The sequence below is a fragment of the Leopardus geoffroyi genome, chromosome A3 (genome assembly GCF_018350155.1).
Source record: "Leopardus geoffroyi isolate Oge1 chromosome A3, O.geoffroyi_Oge1_pat1.0, whole genome shotgun sequence".
Classification (NCBI taxonomy): domain Eukaryota; kingdom Metazoa; phylum Chordata; class Mammalia; order Carnivora; family Felidae; genus Leopardus; species Leopardus geoffroyi.
This window is the reverse complement of record NC_059336.1, coordinates 22,586,856-22,614,809: the sequence shown is the minus strand read 5'-3', so window position 1 is coordinate 22,614,809 and position 27,954 is coordinate 22,586,856. Positions and strand designations below refer to the sequence as shown.

Genomic DNA, 27,954 nt, shown 5'->3' with positions numbered 1-27,954 from the left:
CTCACAACAACTCAGGGTATTATTGTCTCGTTTTGTAGATAAGGAAACCAAGGCAGAGGGCCAGGCCCCACGGTGGGTATTGTGGAATGCTTTTTCAGTTCATCTTCCCACAGTTGCACGGTTCTTTGGTGGATGACTGTCTCCTTCATTAGCCTGTGGGTTCCCTTTTTTTTTTTTTTTAATGTTTATTTATTTATTTTGAGAGAGAAAGCATGAGCAGAGTAGGAGCAGAGAGAGAGGGAGAAAGAATCCCAAGCAGCCTCCACATTCAGCATGAAGCCTGACATAAGGTTGAATCTCACGAGCATGAGATCACGACCTGAGCTGAAATCAGCAGACACTTAACAGACTGAGCCACCCGGGCGTCCCTCGCCTCTGGGCTCCTTGAGGACAGGAACCGGTGTCTCTCATTCACCATTGTGTTCTTAGTGTGCATGACTGTGCAGACGCAGAGGTTCAGAGACCCTGGCTAGGGGGCTGGCACACGCCCACCTGCCCCGGCCTGGCCCTGGCTGGGATGGGCGAGCCCTCACCTCTCTCGGCCGTTCCAGCTCCGTCTGCAGCACCTGCTTGGCCAGCTCGGTCTCGATGAGCCGCTGCCGAAGCTCCTCGTTCTCCTCCTCCAGCCGCGCCCGTTTCTTCTCCACTGTCTCAAGCTCCTTATGCAGCCGCACGGAGATGTCCTTAGAGACCTGAACAAGGGTGGGTGATGAGCAGGGACCGCGTGGCCTTGGCTGCAGAGCAACCCCCCAGCAGACAGGGTCTCTCATCATCCCCACTTAGCAGATGAGGAAACTGGGGCCCAGAGAAGATACAGGGGTCACAGAACCAGGAAACAGCAGGAGCAAAACCCAAACCCAGGCACCCTGAGTTCCTGATGTCTATATCACAGTTCAGTCCCCAGAAAGCTGGCCCTGCCTGTTCTTAGCAAGGCCTTTTCATTTACCTGAGGCATTCGGTGCTTCGAATTCTCACAAGAGCCTGCGGCAGGGCCAGAAGCTCATTTTATTTTTGTATTTATTTTTTAACATTAATTTATTTATTTTTGAGAGACAGAGAGAGTGCGAGTGGGGGAAAGGCAGGGAGACAGATGAAGACACAGAATCTGAGCCAGGCTCCAGGCTCCGAGCTGTCAGCACAGAGCCCGATGCGGGGCTTGAACTCACAAACTGTGAGATCACGACCTGAGCCGAAGTCAGATGCTTAATTGATTGAGCCACCCAGGTGCCCTGGCCAGAAGCTCATTTTAAAGGGAGGGAAGTGAGGATGCCTGGGTGGCACAGTAGGTTAAGCGTCTGGCCTTGGCTCAGGTCGTGATCTCACAGTTTGTGAGTTCGAGCCCCGCATCGGGCTCTGTGCTGACAGCTTGGAGCCTGCTTTGGATTCTGTGTCTCCCTCCCTCTCTCTACCCCTCCCCCACTCATGCTCTGTCTCTGTCTCAAAAATAAATAAACATTAAAAAAAATTTTTTTTTTAAAATAAAGGGAGGGAAGTGAGCGTAAGTGGAAACTAGAGCAAGATGGGTGGCCCCAGAGCCATCTGAATCCCATCTCTGCCAGTGACCAGCACGTGATCCTGGCCAAATCATTTCTCCACTCTGTGCCTCAGTCTCCTTAACTACAAAATGGGTGCAATAATAGCAGCAACCTCGTGGGCCCAACAGGAGGGCTGAATCAGCTATTGCACAAGAAAGCTCGGCCCTGGGCCAGCACAGTGAGTGCTGGGTGAGTGGTGAAGCCATACATGACCTGCCAGAGGTCATAGTGTGACCCTGACCCTGGTTTCCAATTGTCTGGGCTACAGAAGGCGCTGAAAATGACAAAGGGTGGGCATATGTCCAAGTCATCCCTACAGAAGGGAGCTAACAGAGCTGCAAACTCTAATCCTAGTGACAGGGCTCTGCAGCAAAAGCACCCCATTTCCTGGAGGACACCCTGGGGGTCAAAGGCCAGGAAAGGGAGCCTCTGGGGATGAGGAAGTCCCTTTTGCGCTGGCAAATCACAACTACTATGAAGTGGTCCAGGCACTGCCCTTCATTGAATACCTACTGTGTGCCAGATTCATTCCTCTTCACTCCATTGCTGTCTGAGGCTCAGAGCACAAGTGACTCGGCTCAGGGTCATGTAGACCAAGTGTGAGCTGAGCTGGGGGGGAGCCCCTGGGATTTGCCTGAGGGGCCAGCATGGCCAGGGCTCTGAGAGCGGTTCCAGGGCTTTGCCAGCAAGAGGTATGTGAAGGGCAGACAGCCCAATGCCCCATGCCTGCCAGGCTCGGAAACAACTATGGCACCTCCTCCGTGCCGGAAGGGAAGAGGGCCCTCCCTGGCTCTGCCCTCTGCCTGGGCCCAGGCCCAGCTCGGCATGGACCCTTTGGCAGCGTGAGAGGCAGGCCAGGAAAAACAACGGCCAGAGAGGAAACTCAGCACTGCCTTCCCCTCCCTCTGGTGCCCACTGCCACTCCCTGCCCCTGAAGATCCCCAGGGACAGCCGGAAGCTGGTCCCCAGCCTCCGTAGGCCACCAAACTTTCCTTGTCCGCAAAGTGGGATGAGCAACCCCTCAATACCAGAACAAGAACTTTGCAGGTAGGGGAAAACTAGATCGAGTCTGATTCCAGCACTCTGTGTGTGTGTGACCCACAGCCAGTTTATTTATACATTTGAAGTCTCATTGTGGTCATTGGTAAATGGGGTTGATACAGCCTACTCCCAAAGGCTGCTGTACGGAATAAATGACATAGTCCTTGGGCTGGTGGCTAGAACATCAAGAAATAGAATTTGTTAAAGCACTGTCAGGATCACTGCTTCACCTCTGTGCGCTGATTTTATCGGATTTTTTGGCCCAGTACCCCACAATCTCCCTCTTGTGTTTGGTGTCAGGGTTTTTACTGGTGTTCAACCCCAGGCTCTTGGCTATGGTCCCCGGTTTGGGGCTATTAGGTCACCCAGAAAGCCCCTGTCCTGATCAATACTCCATTCATTCATTCATTCATTCACTCATTCATTCATTCATCCATTCATTCATGCTGCTTAGGCCCCAGGGGCAGGAGTGGTGGGGCACAGAGATCAAGGCCCCAGACCATGCCTGGGCTCCTTCACATCTCTGTGTCCCGGCAGCAGTGCGGGGTTTGGTACACGCTAGTGCCAAATAAACACTTGTTGGAGAGCAAACAAACCCCCCAAGGTTCAAAAAAGCGAAAAGGGAGATGAAGGAACAGATGACTGAAATATGGGGAGCTGCACCTACTGCTCCCCTCAACCGCCCACCCCACCCACTGTCCAGGGAGAGCTGCGTCCCTGACTGGTGTGAGGGCTCAGCGGCTGCAGGCTTCTCTCCTACTTATGCTCCCACTTGGAGCCAGCTCCTCTCCATCCCTGCCATGGCCTCAACCTGGGAGGCAACACTCCCCACCAAGAAGACATGATCCGTGTGGATTCCGAGATCCTCTTGGGTTTATAAATGACTCTATTGATTTCATCCCTTCCATGAGTCCCCAGGCTCCTTCTGCTCCATTCGCCACATGATCTCCTTCCCCATTTGGCCCCCGCCCCCAAGAGTTGCAATGTCAAGAAAGCCCAACCCCAGGCAGCTTACAGAATTCCAGCGTGAACAAAAGAGCCCTTAATTGCAGATCCCACAGAACCCTGGGTCCCCCGTGGAAGCCCATGGGAGCAAAGAGCATGCATGTGGCCTGGAGGGCAGGAGTCTGGTTGTCTCAGCCTGTCCTTTCCTGTCTCTGAGCCTCAGTGGTCCTGGGCGCCCTTGCCTCTCACAGGTGATTTATAGAATCAGCTGTCACTTCCTGACACCATGTGCCTTTCAGGGAAGGGCTTTATTATCCCCATTGTGAGGTTCGGAAAGGACAGGTCACTTGCCCAAGGTCACACAGCTAGAAAGTTACAGAACCAAGGTTTGAAATCAGGTGGGTCAACTCTAGAGTCCTGCTCTCAACCTGAACCTGCTTTTGGCCCAAAGCTTGAAGACATGTTAATATCAGCACTAAAAGTATTAACAAGCCCAGCAGCGGGCTCACTGTGTCAGATACTCACAGCCCCCCCCCCCCCCCCCCCCGCTTGTCTCATTTCATCTTCTTATGATCCTCCCAACTACTCGCAGGGTAGGGGGGCTGAGATACCACGGGAGGTGAAGCAGCTGCAGCTTCCGGACACCAGGGCAAATCCCCAAAGCGCAAACAATGCGCTCAGCCATGAGGTCACTGTTTACAGCACTGAGGCCTGGCTCCTGCCAAATGCAACCAGCAGCCATCAGACCACAGGCCCCCCTGCTCATGGGCAGACCTCTCAGCTCATGGGCCTCTGGCTTCAGGGTGTTCCTGTCCCTGTCACTCTGAATCCTCAGGGAGGGGGAATGGGGCCTGGGGTCTGGGACCCTGCATTGTGAACAGACTCTCGGGGATTCTTATCCACAGGCTGAGATTCCCTTCCCTGCCCTTGTCCCCAGCCTTCCCTTCCCTGCCCTTGTCCCCAGCCACTTCACCTCCGAGTGTCTTATAAGTTCTTCTCCTGAACAGTAACACCACAACCAACATTTGCTCATCTGCTAGGGGAGCACTTGGAACCAGAGTCTGTGGTCAGCACTCTCTTTACTTGAGCTATTTCATTTTATCCTCACAAAAATTTCTATAGGTAGAAACCAGTTTTATCTTCCTTTTCCAAATGGGGAAACTGAGGCTCAGAGATGTGAAGGAGCTCTCCAAAGGTTACACACCAAGCAAGTGGTAGAGCAGGTCTTTGAACAACTACCACGCTGCCCTCCACATGCTGAGCCATGTTCCAGCTGAGGTTCAGTGGGTCCTGCAGGCTGGGAGGACCACAGACAGAGAGCCCAGGGGAGGGGGATACCAAGGCCTGAGGTTTTATTCATGGTGCGCTTTCACCAAAAACCTATCTGCTCGATAAAACCACTGGAACTGCAAAAGCCCTAGAGATTTGGCTGCTCTAAGCCCCATATTTAACAGAAGGGGAAACTGAGGTCCAAGAAGTGGCCCCATGCCAGTCGGGGCATGGGCCAAGGAGCTGACAGAGCAAGTCAGAAGTCAGAGAGTCCGGAGAGATACCCAGCTCTGGGGTTGCGGGCGGGGAAAGGGTCCCCACTTGGGCCCATCAGGCCCTCCCAGGAGATAGCAAAGAAGTCACAATTCTGAGAACCCCCCAAATGCCGGAGAACAACCCCAGCACATGGGGCAGAGTGTGGTGGCCAGAGGCATCCAGCCCAGGCCTGCAGGGATGAGCTCAGCGCTCCAGCTGCAGCGGCGGGAGAAGAGGGAGGAAGGGGGAGAGGCGGGGGGCGGGGGGGGGGGGGGGGAGGCAAGTTGGATGCTGATTGGCTAGTTCAAATCCCAACAGAAGGGGTGGCTTCCCCCAGCCCAGAGCTCAGAGATCCCCCCTCCCACACGCACACCAGCTGCTCTCGGCTCCTCCCAGGGAGGCACTGGCAGCCCAGTCAGGGCCTCCTCCCTCCCTCAACCCTCCCTCTAAGGCTGACTCTCTGGTGTACCGGCCCCAAATACCCAATCACCTAGGCCCAAATCTACTTCATCTGAGCTTCCCCAGCTGTTCCTCATCCCACACTCCCTCAACCCAGTGCCTGGAGTTTGAATATTTGTGCAACCCTTTGTCCCGGGGGCTGCCCTGTCAGGTAGCTTTGGCTGGGGAGACAACCTTTCTGAGCTCAGTTGCCACATCTGCACAACAGACCTATAACCCCACTGTGCATGTGCAAAGACAGTTTGCAATGGGAGCCTGCCTGCGCTGGTTGGCTGGCTGGCACTCACTGTTTATCTCCCCTGGCCACTACAGACAGAGGTCTCTCCCTCCAGCATTCCTCCTCTCCCCTCCTGGTTCAAGCCCACTTCTCCCACAGGCCTCAGTTCAGAAGTCACCCCTGCAGGAAGAGGCCCTTGGGCCCCCAGGCAGCACCAGGTGCCCCCACCCCCAACCGCTACATTCCCCTGAGTTCTGAGAGCAAGAGACTGGGCCTGGGTCCCCACTAAGTTCTCAGCCCCCAGACCAGGGCCCACACACACAGGCAGGGTGGACTGCGCTTCTGGAGGCCCCTCTTGCCAGCCTCCAGCCCAATCCTCTCCTGCTTCACAAGGCAGGGAGGCAGGGAGCGGGGCAGTCAGGCACGGGAGGCTGACAAGCCTGCACTGGACCAATGACACAGAATGTCAATGTGACCTTGAACAGGTGCTTCCTTTCTCTGAGACTGACTTTCCTCATCCAGAAAATGCGAATAATAATAGCTAACATTTTTGAGTGCTTACAGTGACATTTTACCTATATGATCTCTTCTAACCCTCAAAGAACCCTGTGAGGCAGGGGCTGCTGTTATACCCATTTTCCAGATGAGGAAACTGAAACTTAGGTAACTTGCTCAAAATCACAAAATGAGGGCATATTGGAGTCAAGGTTTAAACAAGCCCTATCCAACTCCAGGCCTTTGCTACTCATTAGCAAAATAAAGAAACCTCCAGGGACAGTGCAGGGACAGGGCAGGGACAACTCCAAGCCCAGGAATAGGTGTGGGAATGGCTCCTGTTAATAGGATTCATATTTATGATATCACGTTGGGACACTCCTGGGAAATGGGCTGTCGGTTCACCAGGGATCCCCACTTTGCAGATGAGCAAGCTGAGGCCCAGAGAAGTGGTGTAACTTGCTCAAGCATACACAAGGAGCAAACTGTAGGCTGACCTGGGCTCCACTTGGGCTTGTGCTCCCAACTCCAAGAGGGGTACCTATGAGGGTGGGGGGAGGCCCAGAGCTCACCTTGACGTCCTGCTCCAGCCCGCGGATGAGCTCTCCATCCACTTGGCCTGTCTGAGCGGCACGGAGGCTGCGGCGCTCAGCCTTGCGCAGCCGGTACTGCAGGATGCGGCAGGTCTTGCTGGCCTGGTCCAGCTGCTGCCGGAGCTCCTGCAACTGGTACACATCCTCCTCCATGTAGACATCCCGCATCTCCAGCATCTCTGCGCGCAGCTCCTCGATCTCATCCTGCAGTGGGGGGAGAGGTGGTCCGGTCACGGGGCTCGTGGCAGTGGCCTGTGTGTCTGAAGGCAGGCCACACCCAATGCTCTCCTAGCCTGGGTGTGGTAGGCTGAATAATGGCCCTCCCAAAGATGTCCATGCCCTAATTCAAGGGACTCTGCAAACGAGATTAAGGATTTCAAGATTGGGAGATTTTCCTATATTATATGTGGGTGGACCAATGAAATCATAGGAGTCTTTATGAGAGGGAGGCAAGGGGATCAAAGTGGGAGAAGGTGACATGACAACCGAAACAGAGGTTAGAGGGACGTGCTCTGAAGATGGAGGAAGGGCCTCGAACAGGCTGCCTCTAGAAGCTGGACAAGGGAATGGATCCTCGCCCAGAGCCCTGCCATGTGGCCTTGCCAAGGTAGCCCCGCCAAAGCCTTGATTTTCGGACTTCTAACCTCCAGAACTGTGAGATAATAATCTGGGATTGTTGTAAGCCACTCAATTTGTGGTAATTTGCTGTAGCAGAATAGGAGCCTACCACACTGGGGAAGCAGGACAGACTCATTCAACGAGCATTTGTGGGCACCAACCACGTGCCAGGCCCCCTGTGCCAAGTGGGAAGGGACGGTACTGACCAAGACTAATGTGCCCCCTTCTGTATCTTCTGCATGGAGCCCCAAGTCTCACTGGGGAGACACATGATAAACCAACAAATACAAAAAATACAAATAAATGGCAAGAAACAAAAAAACCCCCACCTGGGTAATGTGCTAGAGTAATGGGGAAAGGCTGTGTCCAAGGACGTGATCGGGGCAGCCATCTCCAAAGAAGGGACATTTGAGCTGAGGGAAGAAGGAATGGCCATGCAGAGAGACAGCCAGGGAGAGAGGACTCTAGGCAGAGGGTCCAGAGTGTGCAAAGGCTCAGAGGCAGGATAGAGCTCAATGGGTCAGAATACAGCAAGGTGGCCAGGGTAGCTAGAGGAGGGATAAGCTGAGGCTGGGGAAACAGACAGGGGTCGGCCATCTAGGGCCCTGAAGGGCCAAACAGAGTTTGGGTTTTAAATGGAGGATGTTGGGGGATGACCTCACTTCCCCGGGGCAGCTCCTGACCACCTCTGTCACCAGCTCCCAGATGTCCCTCACTTCCCCTTTGTCATCATGAGCACATCTGCAATTCTTTAATAGTTTGTCTCCCAGACATACTGTGAGTCTCTGGGGGGATACCCCACGTCTACCTCGCTCACCACAATATCCCCCACACCCAGCACGGGCCTAGCATCCCACAGGCTCCCAACAAATATTAACTGAATGAGTAAGTGTATGTCCGGTTAGGTAAACAACCCCAAAAATGACATAGTAATATGAAACAATCATTAGAGTGTAAGGGGATGAGTGAGGGAACCCAGCAGAAGAAATGGATTATTATTATGTCTAATAACAAATGTGGAAACTGAGTCACAAATGGAAATAATACCTACTCTTAGGATGATTGAATGAATTAAAAAAGATTATACACTAAAAAGGGAAACTGAGTCACAGGGGAGGAATGATCCTCCAAAGGCATCCCTGAAAAAGCACCTAAGGACGGTACTGACGGGAGCAGGGGAGTGGGTCCAAGAAGCAAAAAAACAACTCTTCGGGCCCTGGAGATGGACACAATCTGGAGAGTGTGCTCACCAGCCCTTGAGCCTTTCTTTCCCCGCAGAAAATGTGTGGCTCCCTACGAGGAGCATGGCCTGGGGCTGTCCAGTGCCCCCCTGAGACTGGGTGGGTTGGTTTAATTCAGGAGCAGGGTCAGGAAGAAGCCAGTTCTTAGCGTGAAAGCTCATCCACCGGACTCCTGTGGACTATTTCTCAAATGGTTCTGAACTCAGGAGAGGAAGACGGAGGGAACAGGTATCTGCTTCTCCCAACTCCGTAAGATAACTGTCCTCTTCCCACCATCAACCAAAGGGCTTAATCCCCACTTGCCGCCACGGCCTCTGCCCCACGGATGGCTTCAGCAGCAACCCCCAAAGTGGATGATTCTGCCTACACCAGCTGTAGGAGCGGTCACCTCACCAGGACCCCAGCTCCACCTCCGTCCCAATACACACACAGACTCACCGCCACCATGCCAAGTGGACAGAACTAAAAGTGGAAAAAGAGGAAGTGGGACAGTCAATGATCACACCAGTCAAAAGAAATGAGGAAGTGAGGGGTCCACACGCCACTTCAGCCAGTGGATTAAGGAAGCATAAGGGAAACAGCACTCAGGAAGTGCAGGTCAGTCAGCTAAATCCAAGCTAAACCAGCCTCCAGAGGAGCCTGTGTTCAAGCCCCCACCATGCTATTTGCTAGCATCTCACTTCTTCTCACTGCAGTCACACTGACAGGGCCTGGTGATCGGGAGGATATGGAGGTTTGAGCGGACCTGAAGCTCAGGATCAACCAAGGAGAAATGCAGGGAACATACAAGTTCATTAATGTTGGGCTACATAAACAGATGTAGGGCGTTTAAGTCATAGGAGGTGACATCCCTCAACACAGGACTACATCCAGGGCGCTAGAGTCATTTGGGGGGACCATTTATTTTTTTTAACTTTTAAATAACCGATTTTTCTATTTATAAAAGTTAACAGTGACCCTAGAGACAGTTTTGAAAATACAAAAACTGTACATCACTCATAATTCCTCCACCTGGTCCTAAGCCACAGTGGCTCTCAAGGTGTGGTCCCCGGACCAGCAGCATATAACCAACACTGGGGAACTTGTCAGAAATTCTCAAACCTCAACGGAGACCTAATGAATCAGAAACTTGGGGGTGGGCTCACCAAGTGACCCTAATGCAGGGGGTTTCCTTCCAGTCTTTTTCCTAAAAGGGCCAGAGCCATCTGTGGCAGCACCGCAAGACCAGGGCCTGACACAGAGCAGGGACTCAATAAGCATCTATTGAAAACGTGAGTGAATGAATGATTGAATGATTTCTCACATGAGCAGCTGTCTCTCCAGGGCCTGCCCTTCACCACAGTCAGTTTCTGGAAACGCAGGATGTTGCGTTCATGCCAGCTCCATCTCTCCACGGGGCTAAGGGGGGCCCAGGCGCTCGGGGGTTCGTCCCAGCTGCAGGCAGAATGCGGGTCAGCCCCTCCTGGCACGGCCCGTGGAAGAGAGCGGGTCCACAAAGGCCGGCTTGTGGCCCGCACGGGCCGGGTCTGCTGGGATGCAGGCAGCAGAAGCTGGTGAATGCAGGACTTGGGCAGGGGCTGAGCTTTTGGGCCTGAGATGGGGCCAGGGAAAGGGCCTGCTAGGCCATAGGGAGGGGAGCTGGGAGGGCAGGACCTTGGGCTGCTCAATCCAACAGTCCCAGCCTCTGGCCCTACAAAGCCCTGCAGTGACAGTCTGAACCAACTGACAGAGCTGGGGGCTAGGGAGGGGAGCTCAGCCTCCCCAACTCCCTCACAGACAGTTCAGGGGCCTTCCTGCTCCTCTCCTCCCTCCCAGACCCCCATCCATGTGGAAGCAGGAGGAAGGGATCAAACCCCACCAGACTCAACAGGCCCAGTGGCTGCACAGCAAGATTGTTGGAGAACCCCCCCACAACAATGGTGGGGGAACCCCAAACCTCATCCTCCCCTGCAGATAGAAAAAGGCCAGCAGTGCCCACCTCAGAAACTGGGGGCCCTGATTCTCAACCCCACAGTCAGAAAGGCCAGCCTAAAGAAGCCGGGGAAAGGTGCTCAGACCTGGCATGGCCTGCCAGGTCAATGCCATCCATCCCCTGTGGCCACTCCTTCAAGCTGACTTCTCTTCCCCTTGAAGCTCAGCCTGATTATTTAGGACTGGGAAAGGGGGTGGGGTAGGACAGGAATAGAGAATAGGAAAGGGGTACCCTGTCTACTGCCAGAGTAGTCTTTATAGAAAATGTTTATTTTGCTCTAATTACAGTGGAAATTCCTGTTTATTGGAGATAACTTGGAAAAAAAGCTGGTCACTTTCTGTCTCCTCCACTATTTCCCACTGGCTTCTCTGCATTAGGTCCAAGCCCCTTAACCTGGAACCGGAGCTGCCCCTGGTCTCCTCCCTATTCCTGTCTTGCCCCCCGCCCCTGCATCCTCCACCCCCGACGTCCCACTATGCCAGGACTAGAAAATAGCTACCATCTCAGGGCACATGGCTGGCTCAGTCAGTAGAACATATGACTTGATCGCAACGTTGTAAGTTCGAGCTTCATGTTGGGGATAGAGATTACTTAAAAATAAAATCTTAAAAAAAAAGAAAGAAAGAAAAAGAAAGAAAGCTACCATCAATGGGGAAGCTCATGAATGACCAGGCAATGCATACATGTGCAATAATGTGATCCTCCTCCCAGCCCTGTGAGGTTGGTATTGAAGATGTTCCCTTTTTGCAGATGAGAAACCGAGGCTCAGAAATTTCCTAGAGCTGCTCAAGCAAGGGAATGGTGGAACTGGAAACAGGACCTTAACCATGTTCTACTTCCAGGTTTGCTTGGGCTAGTCTCTCTGCTGGAATGGCCTTTGCCAGGCTAACTCCTAATTTATGTCATCCTTCCAGAACATTCTCTCCTTCTCCATCACCACCCCCCACCCCACCCCCCCACCCCCCGGCCAAACCACACACTCTGAACTCCATTCTTCTCTGTGCTAACAACTTCAGGTTGCATCTGTCTGCTTTCAACTCTATCTTCCCCAAGAGCTGGGGGGAGGGCAGGTGCCAGGTCCCACCCGTGTCTGGTCCTCAGCACGGCCCAGGACAGGCACACATCATTGTCTACTGGTAGATGTTTGACTAGAAGGATGAGTATGGCTTCTGCCCTGCCCAGTCTCTCTCCACAGACCAGGGTGGGCAAGCTCTCCTGATCCCAGCCCCAAGTCAGCTGCAAAGAGTCGGGGAGAGCCTGGGCAGGGTCTCTCTACCCAGGGAACTCCTGCTTAGTCACTCACTCCCTGCCCACAAAGTGCATCTCCGTCCATCCCCCTACACACCCTCCAGATGATCCATGAGGTCAGCCTGCAGGAAGCAGCCTCTCAGAGGCAGACCCGCTCCCTGAAATGGATTAGTTCCCAGGAATCCTGGAGGAGTTGGCCAGGAAGAGCCTCTTGGTCCCTTTTGGGCCAGAGGACCAAACATGAGCTCACACTACTGCTAATAATAGCGAGACCTTGCATGGCAGCACGGGGTTTCACAGTTTACAAAGACATTCCGTCTGAATCATCTCATGGGTCCTCACAGAAACCCCATGGACAGGCAGGACAGGAACCACCACCTCGGTTCTAGAGACGGAGACTGCAGAGAAGCACAGGGAAGGTGGGCTGTGCCCAAACTCACACCGAGAGACCTCCAAGCAGGACTCAGATTGCAGACCTCAGATTCTTTCGTCTGCACCAGAATTCAGGGAACTCATCGACTTGGATGGGAAGGGGGAAAAAATAGCATATCTTTACTTCCACCAGCCTCGAACTAAAAATTAACATTTCCTTCTATTCTGGACAAGCCACAGTTGTATGAGCAGTACTCGTAAGTTTGCCACCAAAAGAAATCACAGATATTTTCATATCACGTAACAATTGCAGAAGTGTCAAAATAGTGTTTACACTCATCAGTACTTTGAAATTGCACTGACTACACTGGTTAACAGACCGGTCAGCAGATCTGCTGAGTTAATAAACATATATTTACTATATTATAACTTAGAAGTATCTTTTGATAATTGTAATATATTTGGTTTCATTTGTGTTTCAAACACTTAAAAACATTATTCTGAGAATTATTCTCAGCAGAGAGCTTAAAGGCGTCTGTGGCACAAAATAATACATAGCCTGTGTTCCTTCCAGAGGTACCTCATCTGTGGGGTCTGACTTGGCCCCCCAGACCCCCTCTCTTCTCCACCAGGGCATAAAGCTAGAGAAGCAGAGCTCGGCCTTCAAGCCACATTTATTTTATTTTATTTTTTAATGTTTTTTTATTTTTGAGAGAGAGAGAGCACATGCAAGCAGGGGAGGGGTGCAGAGAGACAGGGGGACAGAGCATCTGAAGCAGGCTCTGTGCTGGCTGCAGACTGTCCCAATGAGGGGTCAAACTCATGAAACGCGAAATCATGACCTGTGCTGAAGTCAGATGCTCAACCAACTGAGCCACCCAGGTGCCCCTCAAGCCACATTTTAAATGTTGCAGGAAAGACGGACACCTGGGTGGCTCATTCGGTTGAGCATCCAACTTCTGCTCAGGTCACGATCTTACAGTTTGTAAGTTCAAGCCCTGCATTGGGCTCGTTGCTGTCAGCGCAAAGCCTGCTTCAGATCTTCCGTCCCCCTCTCTGCCCCTCCTCCACTTGTGTGCTCTCTCTCAAAATAAATAAACGTTAAAAAAAAAAATACCTTAAAATAAATAAATAAATGTTGCAGGACAGAATGTTTTCTACAAGAAACCTACACAAATATACGACGATAAATCTTTGTACAATGAGGACAAGAGGGGGAAGTTTAGGTTTGGGGCCCACTGGAACACTTGTAAGTGACTCCAGACGATCCATCTGATAAAACTGGTCAGTAGGAGTAGATGGTGAGTAGTCTCTTGACCTGAAGGGCTGGAGACGAAAGTGACCAAATTCGAGGTCCCTCTGCAGAAACACAGGAAGTGGCAATGAGTGATGTGAACCCAGCAACAGCTGCCAGCCAGCCCTGAGGGAACAGGGATGGAAGCAGGGGGTTAGAAGCTTCCTGAAGGCAGGAGGAGATCATTTCTTACCAGCCACCAAGGAAGAAACTATACCAGAGCAGAGGTCCCCAGCTACCTCCCACCCACGAGTGTCAGCCCCCACAGGGCTCGGGTTCACCCAGCAGCCCCAGGAACTCTGATGTGAGTCCTACAGACCTCCTTGGAATACCAAGGCTGAGTCAGGCACAGGGAGCCAGTGTCTCAGCACAACCAACTCCCGAAGGGACCCTGTACTGCCTGGGCCTCCTTCCATTCTGTATGTCTCCCACCTCTGCCTCCTCCTCCACCTCAAGTGTCACCTCCACCAAGAAGCCTCCCTGGCTGCCCCAAGGCACAGCCTTTTTTGTAATGAGTAATTACTGGGTATGTAGAGAGCCAGATTCACCACTAGATCATTGAATTTAACCCTGAGGATGGCCAGTTTTCTCCCCATTAATTTGTTCTCCACTTAGTACATGGAGAGTTTTGTTTCGTTGTAACCATGTCACTCTCCTGTTTAAAACTCTCCAATGATCACCAAAATCTGGAAACGACCCACATGTCCCTCGGCTGAATGGGTAAACGGTGGCACACATGTGACGGAATACTACTCAGCAACAAAAAGGAATAAACTGCTGAGACCCGCAACAACGTGGATGAAGCTCAAACCCGTTACGTCAGGAGTAGGAAGCCAGGCTCAGCAGGCCACTGCAGGATTCCCTTTACATGACATTCTGGAAAAAGCAAGACCGCAGAGACAGAAAACAGATCAGTGCTTGTGGGAGGCTGGGGGAGGAGGAATGGACTAGAAAGGAGCCCAGGAGTTTTTTGGGTCCATGTCTGGACTGTGATGGGTTACAGAGCTGTACCCTTCTGCCAAAACTCACTTTACTGTATGTAAATCACCTGATCCAAAAGCAAGACAAAAGCCTGACAAAAGCAAGACAAAAGACAAAAGCCACATCGGCTCTTCTCCCAGAAATCACCTCGCCTGTCCCACCACGAAGCCTCTGCCCCAGCGGGTCCCTCTGCCTGGACTTCCCTCCCTGCGTCTCTGCACTACGGGCTCCCCTCCTGCTTAAAGCCTCCACGTAAATGCCACCTCCTCAGAGAAGCCTTCCAAGACCCCTCCAAGCCCATCGTGTCCACGTTCTCTCACGGAGTGTGTCACAGGCTTATCTGTGATGCGAATTATTTTCCTTATTGATCTGTTTGCTTATGGAATGTCAGTCTCTGCCACTAAGATGTGAGCTTCAGGAGGGCAGGACCTGGCGCCGTGCCTGGCACACTAAGGAACAGCTCAATAAAGAGCCGCCGGATTAACAAAGGGGTCCTAAGAGGGGAAGATTACCATCCTGTTCCCCTGCCCTGCAGAAAACCGCTTCTAGTCAGTGGTGCTATGTTTAAGTCTAATTCTGTGACTCTGTGAACCTAATGCCCATGGGGGCTTGGAATCCTGGTAGCGGGCCTCAAATTCCCTCCTACCAACTCCCAAGTTACATTCTCAAATATGTCATCTCCTCTTCTGGCTCCAGGGACCTGACAGGCCGATGGGCAGGCAGACCCAGGAAGAATGACAGAGCCGAGCTAAAGCACCCAGAACTCTCCCTCTGTAGGGTAGCAACCATTCCATGGAGGAACAGCAGCCTCTGCCTGGCCAGCCTTCTCCCACACCGCCCCGGCCACCACAGTCCCTCCCTTGGGCTAAAGCCCAGGCTGCCTGCCCATCTGCCAGCCTGGCTCTGGCCTGGGGCACTCACCCCGGTCCAGAAGGGCTGACCTGCAGGGTGGGCCAACAGTGGCCACAGGGGCAGCACGCCAGCCCCCCGAGAGGCTAGGGCCGCCATCTGCTATCCCTTCTGTCGGTCCCCCAGGTCTGTCAAGACTCCAGATGAGATCATTGCAGTTGGACCCCAAGGAACGCAGAAGGCTCTGCAAAACGCCACTTCCCTCCCCACTCAAAAGCAAAGATTCTGGGAACAGCAAGATGGGGGGCGGGGGACAGACAGGGACACTGAGGCCTCGAGAGGGATGAGCACGCCCCCACCCCCTGCCCCAGAGCGTCCAGAGTCAAGCAGAGAGGGACTCTGCATGCCTGCCTCCTAGCCCAGAGCTCAATCCAGCTTAGCCTCCTTGGGTGAAAGCTGGGCTCCAGTTTGGGGACAGGGTCAAAAGTCCTAGAGGAGGGCCAGGATGCCCAGCCAGGTACGGCCATGCCACACCAATGCCCCTGCTCCAGCTGGCACAGAGGCTGCCTGGTCCCAGTGACCCATTGGGTCATGAAGGAAGACAGCGATCTTGGACTTACCCCTCCAACACCAGTAAATAAAAACAGACAACAGCACTCCCTCTGTGCCACGTTGTCTCACTGTATCCCCAGCACCCCCCCCCCCCAACTGCCTGGTGAGGAACCAAGGTCAAATAGGTCAACAATGTTCTCTAAGGTCCCACACTAAAGTGGCTGAGCCAGGATGCAAGTTCAGTTTGAGCTCCTGTAAACTAGACCACTCTCTATAATGGGACAACAGTGACAATAATAGCTAATACTTACAGGAGCTTACTGTATGCCAAACACCTGGCTGAGCTCTGCCTGAATTTCCATTATCTCATGCTAACAGTCCTTTTGCGGCACGTGCTATTACTTTATGCCCATTTTGCCAATAAACAAACAGAGGCTCAAGAAGATAAAGGCTCCACAGCCAGTCAGGAGCGTGCCTCCCAAATCTGACACAGCTCTCTGCTTGAAACCAGACACCCCCTCTGGAGGGGAGGGGTGTGTGCATATGTGTGTGTATGTGTGTGTTTGGGGTGAGAATATACCTGGAGACCATCTCCCACCAAGGCCAGGCCTGGCTTGTCACTGGCCCATTCCAGGCCTCACCCAACAGAATAGGGAGACATCCGCCTTTTTGGGGGTGGGGGGAGGCGCTCACAGTGGGAGCGCCTGACGATGTCCCTCTTGTCCTTTCTGTGTGAACAGGAAGGAAGGCAGCATTTGGATCTGGATGTGTTTAAAACATCTTCCAAACGGCCTCTGGGCTGCAGCCAAATCTCGGAGCAGGGACAGAACAGGGCTCAGAGATTCTTGGGGAGGGAAAGTGAGGCTGGAGAGAGGAAGACTGACTCCAGGCCACACAACCTGAAGCTTCTGCACACCCCAGCCATTTCCCGCCTCCAAGCTTTTGTTTGGGCCATCGCCCTGCCTGGCACCCTAGAACGAGCACCACCAGACCTCCCATCCTTCTGCCTCTTGACATTTCCAGGCTGCGTGACCTTTGCCAAGCCCTTTACCCTCTCTGAGCTCAATTTACACCTGTGTGAAAGGAAGGGGCTAGGTCCCACCCTGGCAAGGTCCCTGCCTACACGCAGAACACATGGGGGAGGGGCCGATGGGCAACTTGTAATTACCGTAATTACCCAGTTAATAATCTAATTACTGTTGAGGTAAATGTCCCCAAGGAGCCTATAGAAAGCTCCTGGATGTCTAACTCGGGGGCCTGGCCTGGAGCTGAGCGCAGGAAGGTGGAAACGAACAGAAAGCGGAGGGAACCGTAAGCACAAAGGCCCCCCAGGTGGGAAGAGCACAGGGACTGAGACCTGGGTGTGACGAACACAAGGGAGCTTGGGTGGAGCGAGGTGAGCTGAGGCTGAGGGAGGCAGAACCACACAGGCTGCCCAGGCACTTGGCCAAGGCCAAGGAGGGGAGAGGCTGATGCAGCTGACCCAGAAGATCCCGAGCAGATCTGGGGCAAACTAGCAGAAAAATGTTTAGCTGAGCCAGCCTAGCCGTGGGACCCCAAACTATTTTTCCACTGGAGCCTGTGCTTCTTTGTGGCCCAGGCAACAGGAGATTATTCACCTTGATCTTAGAATGCGGGACCCCAAAGGCATCCTCCACCGGCAAAGGAGTATCCCCAGGTTACAGGGTCTGCAGCACTGGCCGTCTGGAGAAGACCGACATGGGATGGGAGGGAAAGGGGGAATGCAAGGGACAGAAGTGTTTGGGGGATCTCCACGATGCAGTTCAGCTCCACGCGCACCTCCCAGACCCCTGCTCCAGGACGAGACTCACACCCAGAGCCAGATGCAACCTCTGCCTCAAGGACCCAGGGCTTACAGACCCCAGTCTGCCAGTAAGCGGTGAGGGCGGATAGCTGCCGAGTCCTTACAATGAGCCAGGCCCCCACTAATCCTTACACACATGCTTTCCCTTACTCGGTGCTCACCGCAACCCTGTAGGGTGAGCACTGCCAGCATCCCCAATTTTCAGGTGAGGAGACTGAGCCTCGTAAAGGGGAAGCTGATAGAGGAAAAGGCAGAGCCAGGATTCAAGCCTACCTCGGCACTAGATCACAGTGCTCTCAACCACCTTGGACCCGAGAAGGGAAGGGCTGGCCTGCTGCTCCCACCTTCTCTGACTCCCTGACATTCCTCAGGGAAGCCAGCCCTATCTGCTCAGAACGCAGACACGGTACTGACCTGCGGGCCTCCAGTGAAGGCCACGGTCAGCCTGTCCCAGAATACCCTGGAGTCTCTGGCTCTTTCCCCACCCCAGCCCCAAGTTCCTTCTGGCACCGGAGGGCAGAGAGTATGATCACAGATGAGGTCATGTGTATGTGCTATGAGGGGAATGACCTTAGCAATAACCTTGGCTGCTGGTCAGGCCCCTGCTTGGAACTTAGCCGAGCCCCTCCCCTGGGGAATTTCCTCTCCCCTGGAGGCCACACAGGATGTAGGGCTCCTTCTCTTCCTCTGTGCTCAGGATGGTACTGGATGCGCCATGTACCTGAACACTAATCCTCCTAAGTGCCCTGCAAAAAGGGATTCGATTCCCATTTTACGGACAAGAAGACTGAGGCCTGATGAGGGGATTTTCACATGGAGACCATGCATAGGGAGGACAAAGCAAGGTTTGGCCCTAGACTTGACCCCAAACATGGAATTTATCAATGAGACCACAGAGCCTTCCTTTCCTCCCACTCTGGACTCCTGCGTCTAGGGCGAGAGGCACACTCTAAGGGGGCAGCTACTAGCCTTGCTGTATGGGCCCCTCCCAGTAAAGTGTTCACAGCACCTCAGCTCAGCTTGGCATTCGAGGCCCTTCCCGAGCAAGCCCAACTCTCCTTCCCAGCCTCTCCCTGACCCCTGCTCACACCCACCATTCCCTCCAGCTCTTCTGTTTTAAGCCCACAGACCACCTACAGACCTTGATCACTACCTTTCATTCAATCACACAACAAATATTTATTGAGTCCCTACGAGGTGCCAGGCACCATCCCAGCAGCTGGACCCAGAGGCAGTCACTCAAGGCTAACTCCTCAGCTCTAATGCCCCCTCCTCCAGGAAGTCTTCCAGGACCCTCTTCTGAGCGTCCACATCTCCTCCAACCTCCTTCATCCTGGCCTCCTTCATTGTTTCCCAGGCAGAAATGGGCACCCTTCAAAGATGGGAGTGGCATGGCCCTCCACAGCCCCCAGCAAAGGGGGAAGGGGAGGAGGAGGGAGATGAGGGCAAGCCGGAAATTCCAAGGAGATTAGAAGGGAGTTGCCCCTGGGCAGTGTTTCTCCTGTGGGCAGGCCTGACAATTGCTCCATTTCTCTCAGCCCACTGGGCCCAGGCCCAAGTGCTGGGCATCAGGCGCCCGAGCGCCTTTGGTGCAGCTTCTCCTGACATAGTGACCTGCCAGACCCAGGCCGTTACAAATCAAGCCCCTGCCACACTCCTCACCATTCCCAGCAGCCCTGTGGAAGGAACCTTGTGGAGTAGCTGAACATAGTCATTTGTACACATCAGCTCCAGAGGACAGGGACCAGGATTTCCTGTATTTCTGTGTGGGTGAACTGTCACAGCCTGTGTGTGTGTGCGTGTGTGTGCGCTCACGCGGGCACGTGTGTGTGTGTGTGTGTGTGTGTGTGTGTGTGTGTGTGTGTCTGGGATCCTGTTTTGTGAGTCTCTGGTTCCCAAGGGCAAATGCTACAGGCCTGACATTTGACATTTGAGTACGCTCTGCTTGTGTCCCTGCTTATGTGTACGTGGCTATGTGTCTTGTGTCTGTGTATCTCCTGGGTGTGCGTCTGAGCCCCAGATAAAGGTAAGTGTGCAAGGGCCTCCACCTTCTCTTTGTGGAAGAGACAGGGTGAGCATCTGGGTGATGAGCTTGTCTGTGCCCGCCTGGCAGGAGCGGATCTCTGGATTTGCGTGGATGCTGGCGCCTGTGTGTAATGAGTCTGCGTGGGTTTGTGTGTGCGCCTGCATATGTATGTGTACTTCCGATACGTCTGAGGGTGTCTCAAAGCTGTGTGTCCATCTGGGACACAGCCAAGCATGTCTGGGTAGGTAAGATGTGTGCGTGTGTAAGTGGGTGTTTCTGAGCCAGGGGTCTTCTAGATGGTGTGAGTTTGTCGCGTCTGGTATTGTGTGTGTATGAGGAGACAGATTTTGTATCTGCATAGGTTTGTGTCCTTCTGAGAGTGTGTCCTCTCTGACACGTCATGAGGTGTGCTTCTGGAAGCATACAACCTATGTGTGTGTCACTGGATGTATACATGACACGCGTATGAGTGGCTGTGGATCTCTGAGCATGCGCTGTGCGTACGTGTGTTTGTGTGTGCTCGACAGAGTGTGCCCGGGGACACAGGCCCAGCCCCTCTGTGAGGAATGCTGGGAGCCCTGGGAGCTCCGCGGTCCCCCCAGGCCTCCGCAGCAGCCGGCCTCATATTTTCCATCTCATTTTCCATCTCGCTGGAGCTGCCCGCCTCCCCCTAAGGACAGGCAAACCGCTGAGGATTCTTAAAGACCCAGGTCTCAGAGAAGATTCTTCCAGGCCCCCTCTCAGCTGCCACTTGGGGGGCTGGGACTCAGGGCAGGGACCAGGTGGGAGCTTTGCTGACCATAATGACCAACCCCCCTCCCGAACCCAGCGACAGATTCTGGAAGCTGAGAAGAGCTGAGAAAACATCTGGCACTTGGCCTGGTAGCCAGGCAGCTCTCAGAACGTATGAGTTGAATGAATGAATGAATGAATGAATGAATGAATGCCTGGAGAAGCAGGTAAGGAAAAGGGACAACAGAGACAGGCACTAACATTTACTGCGCACCACACTCGAAAGGCTCCCCATGACCCTGAGGCAGGCATGCTTATCCCCCGATTTACAGAAGAAGAAACAGAGGCTCAGAAAGGCTGAGTGTCTCACCCAATATCACACAGCTTGTAACTGACAAATCCAGGCAAGAACTCTGCTCTGTGAAACTCAGAGGCACAGGCCACCTCCTGCATGGGAGAGGGTGGAAGAGCAATGGGACAAGGGGAGCTCCTTAGGGTTCTCTAGTGAGGTTCCTAAGTACAGCCACGGCGCAATCGTGGGCACATTTACATAGCCTCTTGGTTTCCTTATCTGCCAAATGGATCTGACATCAGAACCCTCAACACAGGGTTGCTGTGAGGAGTAAGGGCTTACTTAACCTAGAGCCTAGCGCACTGGAAGCGATCAACAGGGGATAGCATTCATGAGGCAAGAGCCACAGAAGTCCAGGGATCAGTGGTCTGGGGGGTCCCCCGAATGTTTCTAATAGTCCAGCTCCCTGGGTTCTAGCCTAACCATTAACTAACCCTTAAGGCTGGATCCAAACCCCCATCATTGCCTCCAGTACCTCACATCCCCCTTTTCCCAATCACACGCTGCACAGGTGCAAGGCACATATTCCCATACGTGCATGCATGTACATGTCCCTTGCCGCCTGCCTGCAGGCCCAGGCCCCCACCCCAGCCTATGTTACCTCTAATTGTTCCCAACAAGTCTTAGCCTAGAGCCTGGCACACAACAGGATCCCTCTAACCAACCTGTGTCCCAGACTAGACACACCGTTAGCAACTAAAAGCTCACTGCTCCAGTCATGCTATAGAAAGAACAGGACCTAGAGTTAGTCCAACCAGGTTTGGAATCCTGGCTGTGGCCTGGGGCCTCCATTTACCCGAATGTACAATGAGAACTAGAGGTGGAGGACGGATGCTTCCTCTCCTGGGCTGACATCTAGATTGGCTGTACTTCACTCACACCTAGACCCTCCAAGGAGGGAGCAGGGCAGCATGGAATGTGATCACACCTTACTGTCCCCCTGGAAGCAGCTCCTGATTTATTCACATCCTAAAGCTACGGGGACCCACCTTCCTGGCTTCTCCCAGCTCCCCCAAGAATAAAGACACGGACGTCCTGTCTGCTCATTGGCTAACAAAGACGACAGTTCCCCCAAGAGATGTGGGATTTCACTGCTTGTAAAACGTTTTCTTGTCTATTCATACCTCCCCGGTTCCTGAAAACAATCCTATGAAGCTGCCTGGGTAGGTTCCATCATCTTCATTATATAGATGAAAAAAAGGAGCTCAGAGAGGCCAAGCGACTTGCTCAAAGCCACACGGTAAATGGCAGAGTCAGATCTGAAAGCCAGGTCTTTGGGCCTCAACTCTCAGATTCTTCCATCTACACTCAGACGGTTCTCAGCATGTCCTCACCACATGGTACATGGACAACAGTTAGCGGTGATGGGGAGGAAGACCTCAGACTACCAGGGTTTTGAAGGTCAAATGCAGTCATTGTGTCTGCTCTGCAACCAAAGCTGCATCTTAGAATCCTGGAACCTTGAAAGTTAATAATCTTCAGACGTCCTTGGCTGGAATGGATCCTGAGGTCAGGCAGCTCAGCTGCAGCCACCCCATAAATCCCTCCCTGAATCTTCCTTCTAGTCACAACCACCAACGTTTTGTACAGTTTACAAGCTGCTTTCCACAAACCCTACATCTTCATCCAAACATGCAAGGTCACCCAGCCTTTGTTTGAATAACTCAAGTGACAGCAAGCTCACTCTCTTCTCACTCTCTTCCCTATCATCTGATTGAGAGGCAGCTGCCCCATTTACACTTTCCCGGCTTGGGCCCCAGGGCAGGCCTCACGCAACAGGAGATCGGCCACCACCAGTGAGGCCTTCCTTCCGTGGCAGACAGGTCCCAGGGCCCCCACCACTGGGAGATGAACCCAAGCAGGGCCCCACCAGACTTGGGACTCAACCCAGGTAGCATGTAATCTGCAGGGGACACACTGGGGATCTAAAGTCCTCTCCTGGTAACTCAGTTTGTGCATCTTGGAAGCAAAGAGGCCCAGAGGGGCAGGAAACACGTCAAGAGTGCAATACACTCTTGGGGCACCTGGGTGGCTCAGTTGGTTAAGCGTCCAACTTTGGCTCAGGTCATGATCTTACAGTCCGTGAGTCTGAGACCCGTGTTGGGCCCTCTGGTGCCAGCGCAGAGCCCGCCTGAGATCCTCTGACCACCCCCTACCCCTCCCCTGCTGGTTCTCTCTCTCAAAATAAATATACTTTAAAAACAAACAAACAAACAAACAAACAAACAAAAAACAGAGCATAATACACTCTTACTCCAAGCCCTGGCTGTCTGGAGAACTGGCTCAGGGACCCAGAGCAAGTGCCTTCCTCTCTCCAGCCACAGTTAACCCATCTGTAGAATGAACAAAACACCTCCCATGACAGCCACTACACTTAATGGTCCACATGCCCAGTCTCTAGATTTTCATCTCGCCTCTGTGAGATTGGCAGCTGGATCAAACAAAGCTCTAGAGGGACCAACCCAAAGTGCACGCGGCAAGAACTGCACGGTCTGGCCCTGCTCACATCGCCGCCCAACCTTCTCCCTCTCTCCAGTCTCTGCACTATCCCTCGAAGTCAATACACTTTTTCCCACTTCCTTCAGCCCGGAATGTTCTTATCTAGGTCCTATTCAGCTGACTGCATGTCACCCTCCAGGCCTTGGCCTCCCTGAAGGCCCCCAGCCCCACTGAGAACATGATGGGTGCCTCTGGAAACGTGTCACACACCACTGGGAAACAGCAGTGATCACAACTGCCCTCATCTGAGGCAGGCACTCCAGAGGTGTTTGCAAACATTATCTCCTTTAACCCTTAAGGTTGGAAGACGTGGGATATACCTTTTTACAATGAGGAAACTGAGGTCTGGAGATAGTAAGTAACTTGCCCGAGTTCACACAGCCAGGAAGCCACAGACCCCGGATCCAATAGTAGCCTGAGGTCTGCGTATGAAGCCTGCAGTACTGAATGAATGATGGAAACGTGGCCCAGTCCCAGCCTAGGCAATGGGAGGTGCCCAGCCAGGCCCTGGCCCCTGTGAGACCTTGGGCTCAACCCCCAGCCTTCTGGGATTACTGCCCATCTTAGGAGTCATGGCTGGCCCAGGCAGACTCCAGAGCTTTGCCTGATGACTTCCTGGAAGGGACAGGAACCCACAGGGGTTGGTACACAAGGAGATTCTGAGGCAAAGCTCCATGGCCCATCTCCCTGGCCAGGACAAACAGTGTGGGCAGAAAGCAGGAGTAAGGAGCTCAGGGTGTGAGTTCAGAGCAGCTTAGGCAGGCAGTGCCAGAAGCAGCTCAGGGCACCAAGAAGGCAGGACCAGGCCTTTTTCTGGGTTGTCTCTGTTCCACCCACCCTCCACTTGTCCTCTCCTCACTACGGGCTTCTGAACACTGTGAGAGCTGACTGAACGAACCTTCAATTGTCAACAGTGAACGGCGCCTTTGGGAAGACTTACCTTCCCATTTAATAGATGAGAAGGCTGAGACCTGGCTTGGGGAAAGATGAGAGGCTGAAAGGGTGGATTATACTGATTCAGACAGACCCTGTCCTTTTATTCTACAAGTATTTACTGAACACATGCTGCAGAGGAGACACAGTTGACCAAGACCCCAAAAGTCTAACGAGAGAGAAACCTATTTGGCCAAAGCTAAGTGTTGCCAGGCAGACATAAATCAGCAGAGTGATGTTGATTCTGTGGCTCTTGGCCAGGGTGCTCTGGGTATGGTGCCAGGCCATCAACTGATAAGAGTAGTAGGTAACATTTCAGCCTCTTCCAAAACCATGCTCAGCCAGTGGTGGGAAAGCCCATGAAGCTTTCAGTCTTCCCAGCCAAGGCCAGCACATTCTATAAAGCTGCTACAGTACCAAGCAGTGGGCACACAGAGACTGGCCAGCACCCAGTAGGTGCACGTGTTCACTGAAAGGGTGAAGGCAAGATAGGTCTGCTCTCCGGGGAAGCGCTCAGGTGCCCCAGATGCTCAGAGGGAAGGCGGCTTTCAGATGGACAGCTTCCCTCCTCTCACCAGGAACATGGGAAGGCCAAGGGCAGCAGCCATGAGGGGCCAGTGGGACCTCTGTGTACTGGGCAGACAAGAGCAGAAGACAACATCCTGGGATTTAGGAAGCTGCCTCTGAACCAGTTCTCCCACGACATCATCCTCCCAGGCTGCGGGACCGTTAGACTGGGCGGAAGTCGGACTCTAGCCAAGGGGATGTTCCCAGATGTCATGCTTTCAAATGGGACCCACCCTGAAAGGCAGGCGGGGACAGGCCTGAAGCAAGGAAAGCCCTGGGTAAAGACTCAGCATGGTGTTCTGGCCTCTCCTTGGCAGGGGACAGCCATGGGTTTCCCTGGCAGAAGTGCACACCGATACCTGTCCCGGAAAAGAGAGCCACCCAAGGCCTAGCTTCTGGCCTGCGGGTGGGGGGTTCTAAGCAGCTGAAGGACAGAGGTTCAGCCCCTCACTGGCTACCCACCCCCCACCCCAAGTAATGCATCCAGGCATCTTCCAAAGCAGTTTTCTCATGCCTCCCTCCCTCCAAAATCAGGGCCCTTTGGCCAGTCTCGTCATCTAGGGTCCTCCTCAGGAGACGGTTTCCCAGACAAAAAAGGGAGGCAAGGTGTGTGGGAGCCCCAGGGTAGTCTCCGAGGATTCAGGCCCCCTTTCCCAGCCGCTTCAGCGGGACGGTGGGCCTGCTGGTGCCTCAGGCCCCCGGGGCCGTCACAACCCGCACCTCCCGGGGCCTCCCTCTCCCGTCCCCCACCAGCGCCCCCACCTTGAGATAGTCGTTCTCCGAGCGTAGCTCCTCCAGCTCCCGCACGAAGCCGCCGGGCCCACAGTCCAGCATCTCCTCGGTGAGGTCGGAGAAGGCGAGCGAAGCACTGAGTGGCAGGCGGCTGCTGCCCACCGACGACGCGGCCACCGACGGCTCATCGGGGGAGGCGGGCGGCCGCGGGGGCTGCTGTGCTGGCGGCGCGGGCTGGGGCGGCTGCCCGGTGCGGGCCCCCGCCGGGCCCCCGGCCGCGGACTCGGCGTCGCTGCTCAGCGCCAGCTCCAGGCCCAGCAAGCGCGCCTCCTCCGACGCGCAGTCCGACACCTCCGAGCTGCTGTCGGTGAGGCTGGGCGGCGGGGGCGGCGGTCGCGGCCCGGTGCCCGGGCGCGGGCGGCCCTTGGCGCGAACCCCGGTGCGGACCCCGGCCACTCGCGTCCCCGCGCTCCGCGCCCCGGGCGCCACTGCGCGCCCCTTCTTGTCGGGCCGCGCGGAGGACGCGGCGCTGCAGGCGGCTGCGGCGCCGGGGCCTGGGCCTCGGCGGCCCTTGGCCAGAGACCAGCCGGCCACGTCCTTGGGCCGGGCCGGCGACGGCGCGCGGTGGCTCTTCTTCCTCTCCGGGGCGGGCGCGGGCGGGGGACCGCAGCCCCGGGCCGGGGGCTCCCCCGCCGGCACCTCCATCGCGGCCTCCCTTGGCCTCAGCGAGCGGCGCGCATGGCCCGGGCCCACCCGGCCTCCGCGCCCCTGGGGAGGGTCCCGGCGCCGCTCCGGCCCCTCGGACCGCGGCTCCTCTCGGCCCACCTCAGCCCCGGGGCTGCGCTCTGGCCCCGACCCCCGCCGCACCGGCTCTCCGCTGCCCTGAGCTCGGAGAGAGCGGCCCGATCGCCTCCAGGCGCCCCGGCTGCGGCTCCGGCTCCGCCCGGCGCCCGCCCCCTCGGCCTCGCCGCGCCCCCGGAGTGCGCCCGGGACTCGGCTGCCTGCGCGCCGATCGCTCCCTCGGGCTCCGAGTCCGGCAGCGGCCCGGGCCCCGGCTCCGCCCGGCGCGGCCCGCCCCCCGCGCAGCCCCGCCAGCTCCCCGCCCAGCCGCCTCGGCTCGGGGGCGCGCGGCTCCGCGAACAAAAGGCGGACGCGGCGGGAGCGGCAGGGAGGGACACAGGCTGCGAGCGAGGGAGGGATCTGCGAGGCAACAGCGACCCCCTCGAGGGTCAGGCGGGCCTGGGCTGCCGCGGCCCGGGCTCCGTCCTCCTCCGCTCTGCCGCCGCCCCCTCCCCTGCCCGCCTGGGGAACGCACCCGGCCGAGGCTCCCCTGCGCCCAGCGTCCGGGCAGGGGCCGCGGGAGCGGCGAGCGAGGGGACTCCCAGGCAGAGGCCGGGCGGACCTCAGATCGCAGGAGCCAGCATCCATATACACCGCCGGTGCCTCGCCCCTCGCGGCTGTGCGGAGCGTGCGCGGACTCCGCCCCCCTCAACCTTGCAAAGCGAGACCAATTATCCCATTGTACAGATGCGTAGACTGAAGTCTAGGGAAGACACGCGATTAGCGCGAAGTCATCGGCGGAGCTGGGATGGAACGCAAACCTCACACCTTCAGGGCGTGCTCTGGTTCTCAGACCTCCGCTTCCCTCTTACAGGCGTAGGGACCGTGGAACCCTAGGTGCACGCCCAGCTCTGCACACCTTGACAAGCGGGAATCTCAGACATACTCCCTCCAACCCCGGCCCGCTTTCAGGCTCTGCACGGCTAAAATGGAGGCCGCCCACTATGAGGTGTCAGACCAGCGATGCTTTGGGAGTCGGTTCTGACCCCGGTAGGGGCTGGCGCGGACTGAGGACAATTACCCTGATCCCCACACGTTTCTCCCCAGGGCAACCGGGACAACCCGGGACAGCCCGGGAGCGCTGGCTCTGGTGGTTTCCTTTCTTTCCTTCCAGGGCTGTGCTTCTGGCCCTGTTGTAGATTTCCCTGTGTCGATCACACCTTCCCCGCCTCCTTCCCCTCCCCCGCTCCTTGCGGCTGCTACTCCTGGTGGAGCCACCGCCGGGCCCAGGCAGTTTTAAGTCTTTCGGCTGGGCACCCACTCCTCAGAGAGGCACCCCCTTGTCACCTGGAGAGGGGGGCAGGGTTGTGTTTACCCCTCTGCATCCTCTTCTCCCCACCCCATCCCCGTTCCTGCCTTCCCTCCTTTCCTTCCACCTCCTCTCCCGCCCCCCATCCCCCCACTCCCCCATCCTGTTTCTTCACCTCCCCTGCCCTTGACACTCCGGCGGCACCAGGTCTGCTTCTTCGCTTCTATCCCACCTCCCTCACAGCAGTGAGTACTGGGGTATGC

General features: G+C 55.0%; 1 protein-coding gene across 4 annotated transcripts in view; it reads right to left on the bottom strand.

Moving 5' to 3' along the window:
• SOGA1 (suppressor of glucose, autophagy associated 1) overlaps positions 1-26,683 on the bottom strand; it is a 72,601-nt gene extending 45,918 nt beyond the window's left edge. For 2 of the 4 annotated variants that reach the window (XM_045444672.1, XM_045444674.1), the window contains exons 1-3: positions 25,633-26,681; positions 6,789-7,013; positions 534-692 (exon numbers count right to left, since the gene is read on the bottom strand). In XM_045444672.1, the coding sequence (XP_045300628.1) occupies positions 534-692; positions 6,789-7,013; positions 25,633-26,307 (1,059 nt within the window). In that variant the 5' untranslated portion in view covers positions 26,308-26,681. Of the gene's footprint in view, positions 1-533; positions 693-6,788; positions 7,014-25,632 lie in introns of all 4 variants that reach the window. The other 2 variants (XM_045444675.1, XM_045444673.1) reach the window with 2 other exon arrangements.
• Positions 26,684-27,954: the final 1,271 nt, after the last annotated feature.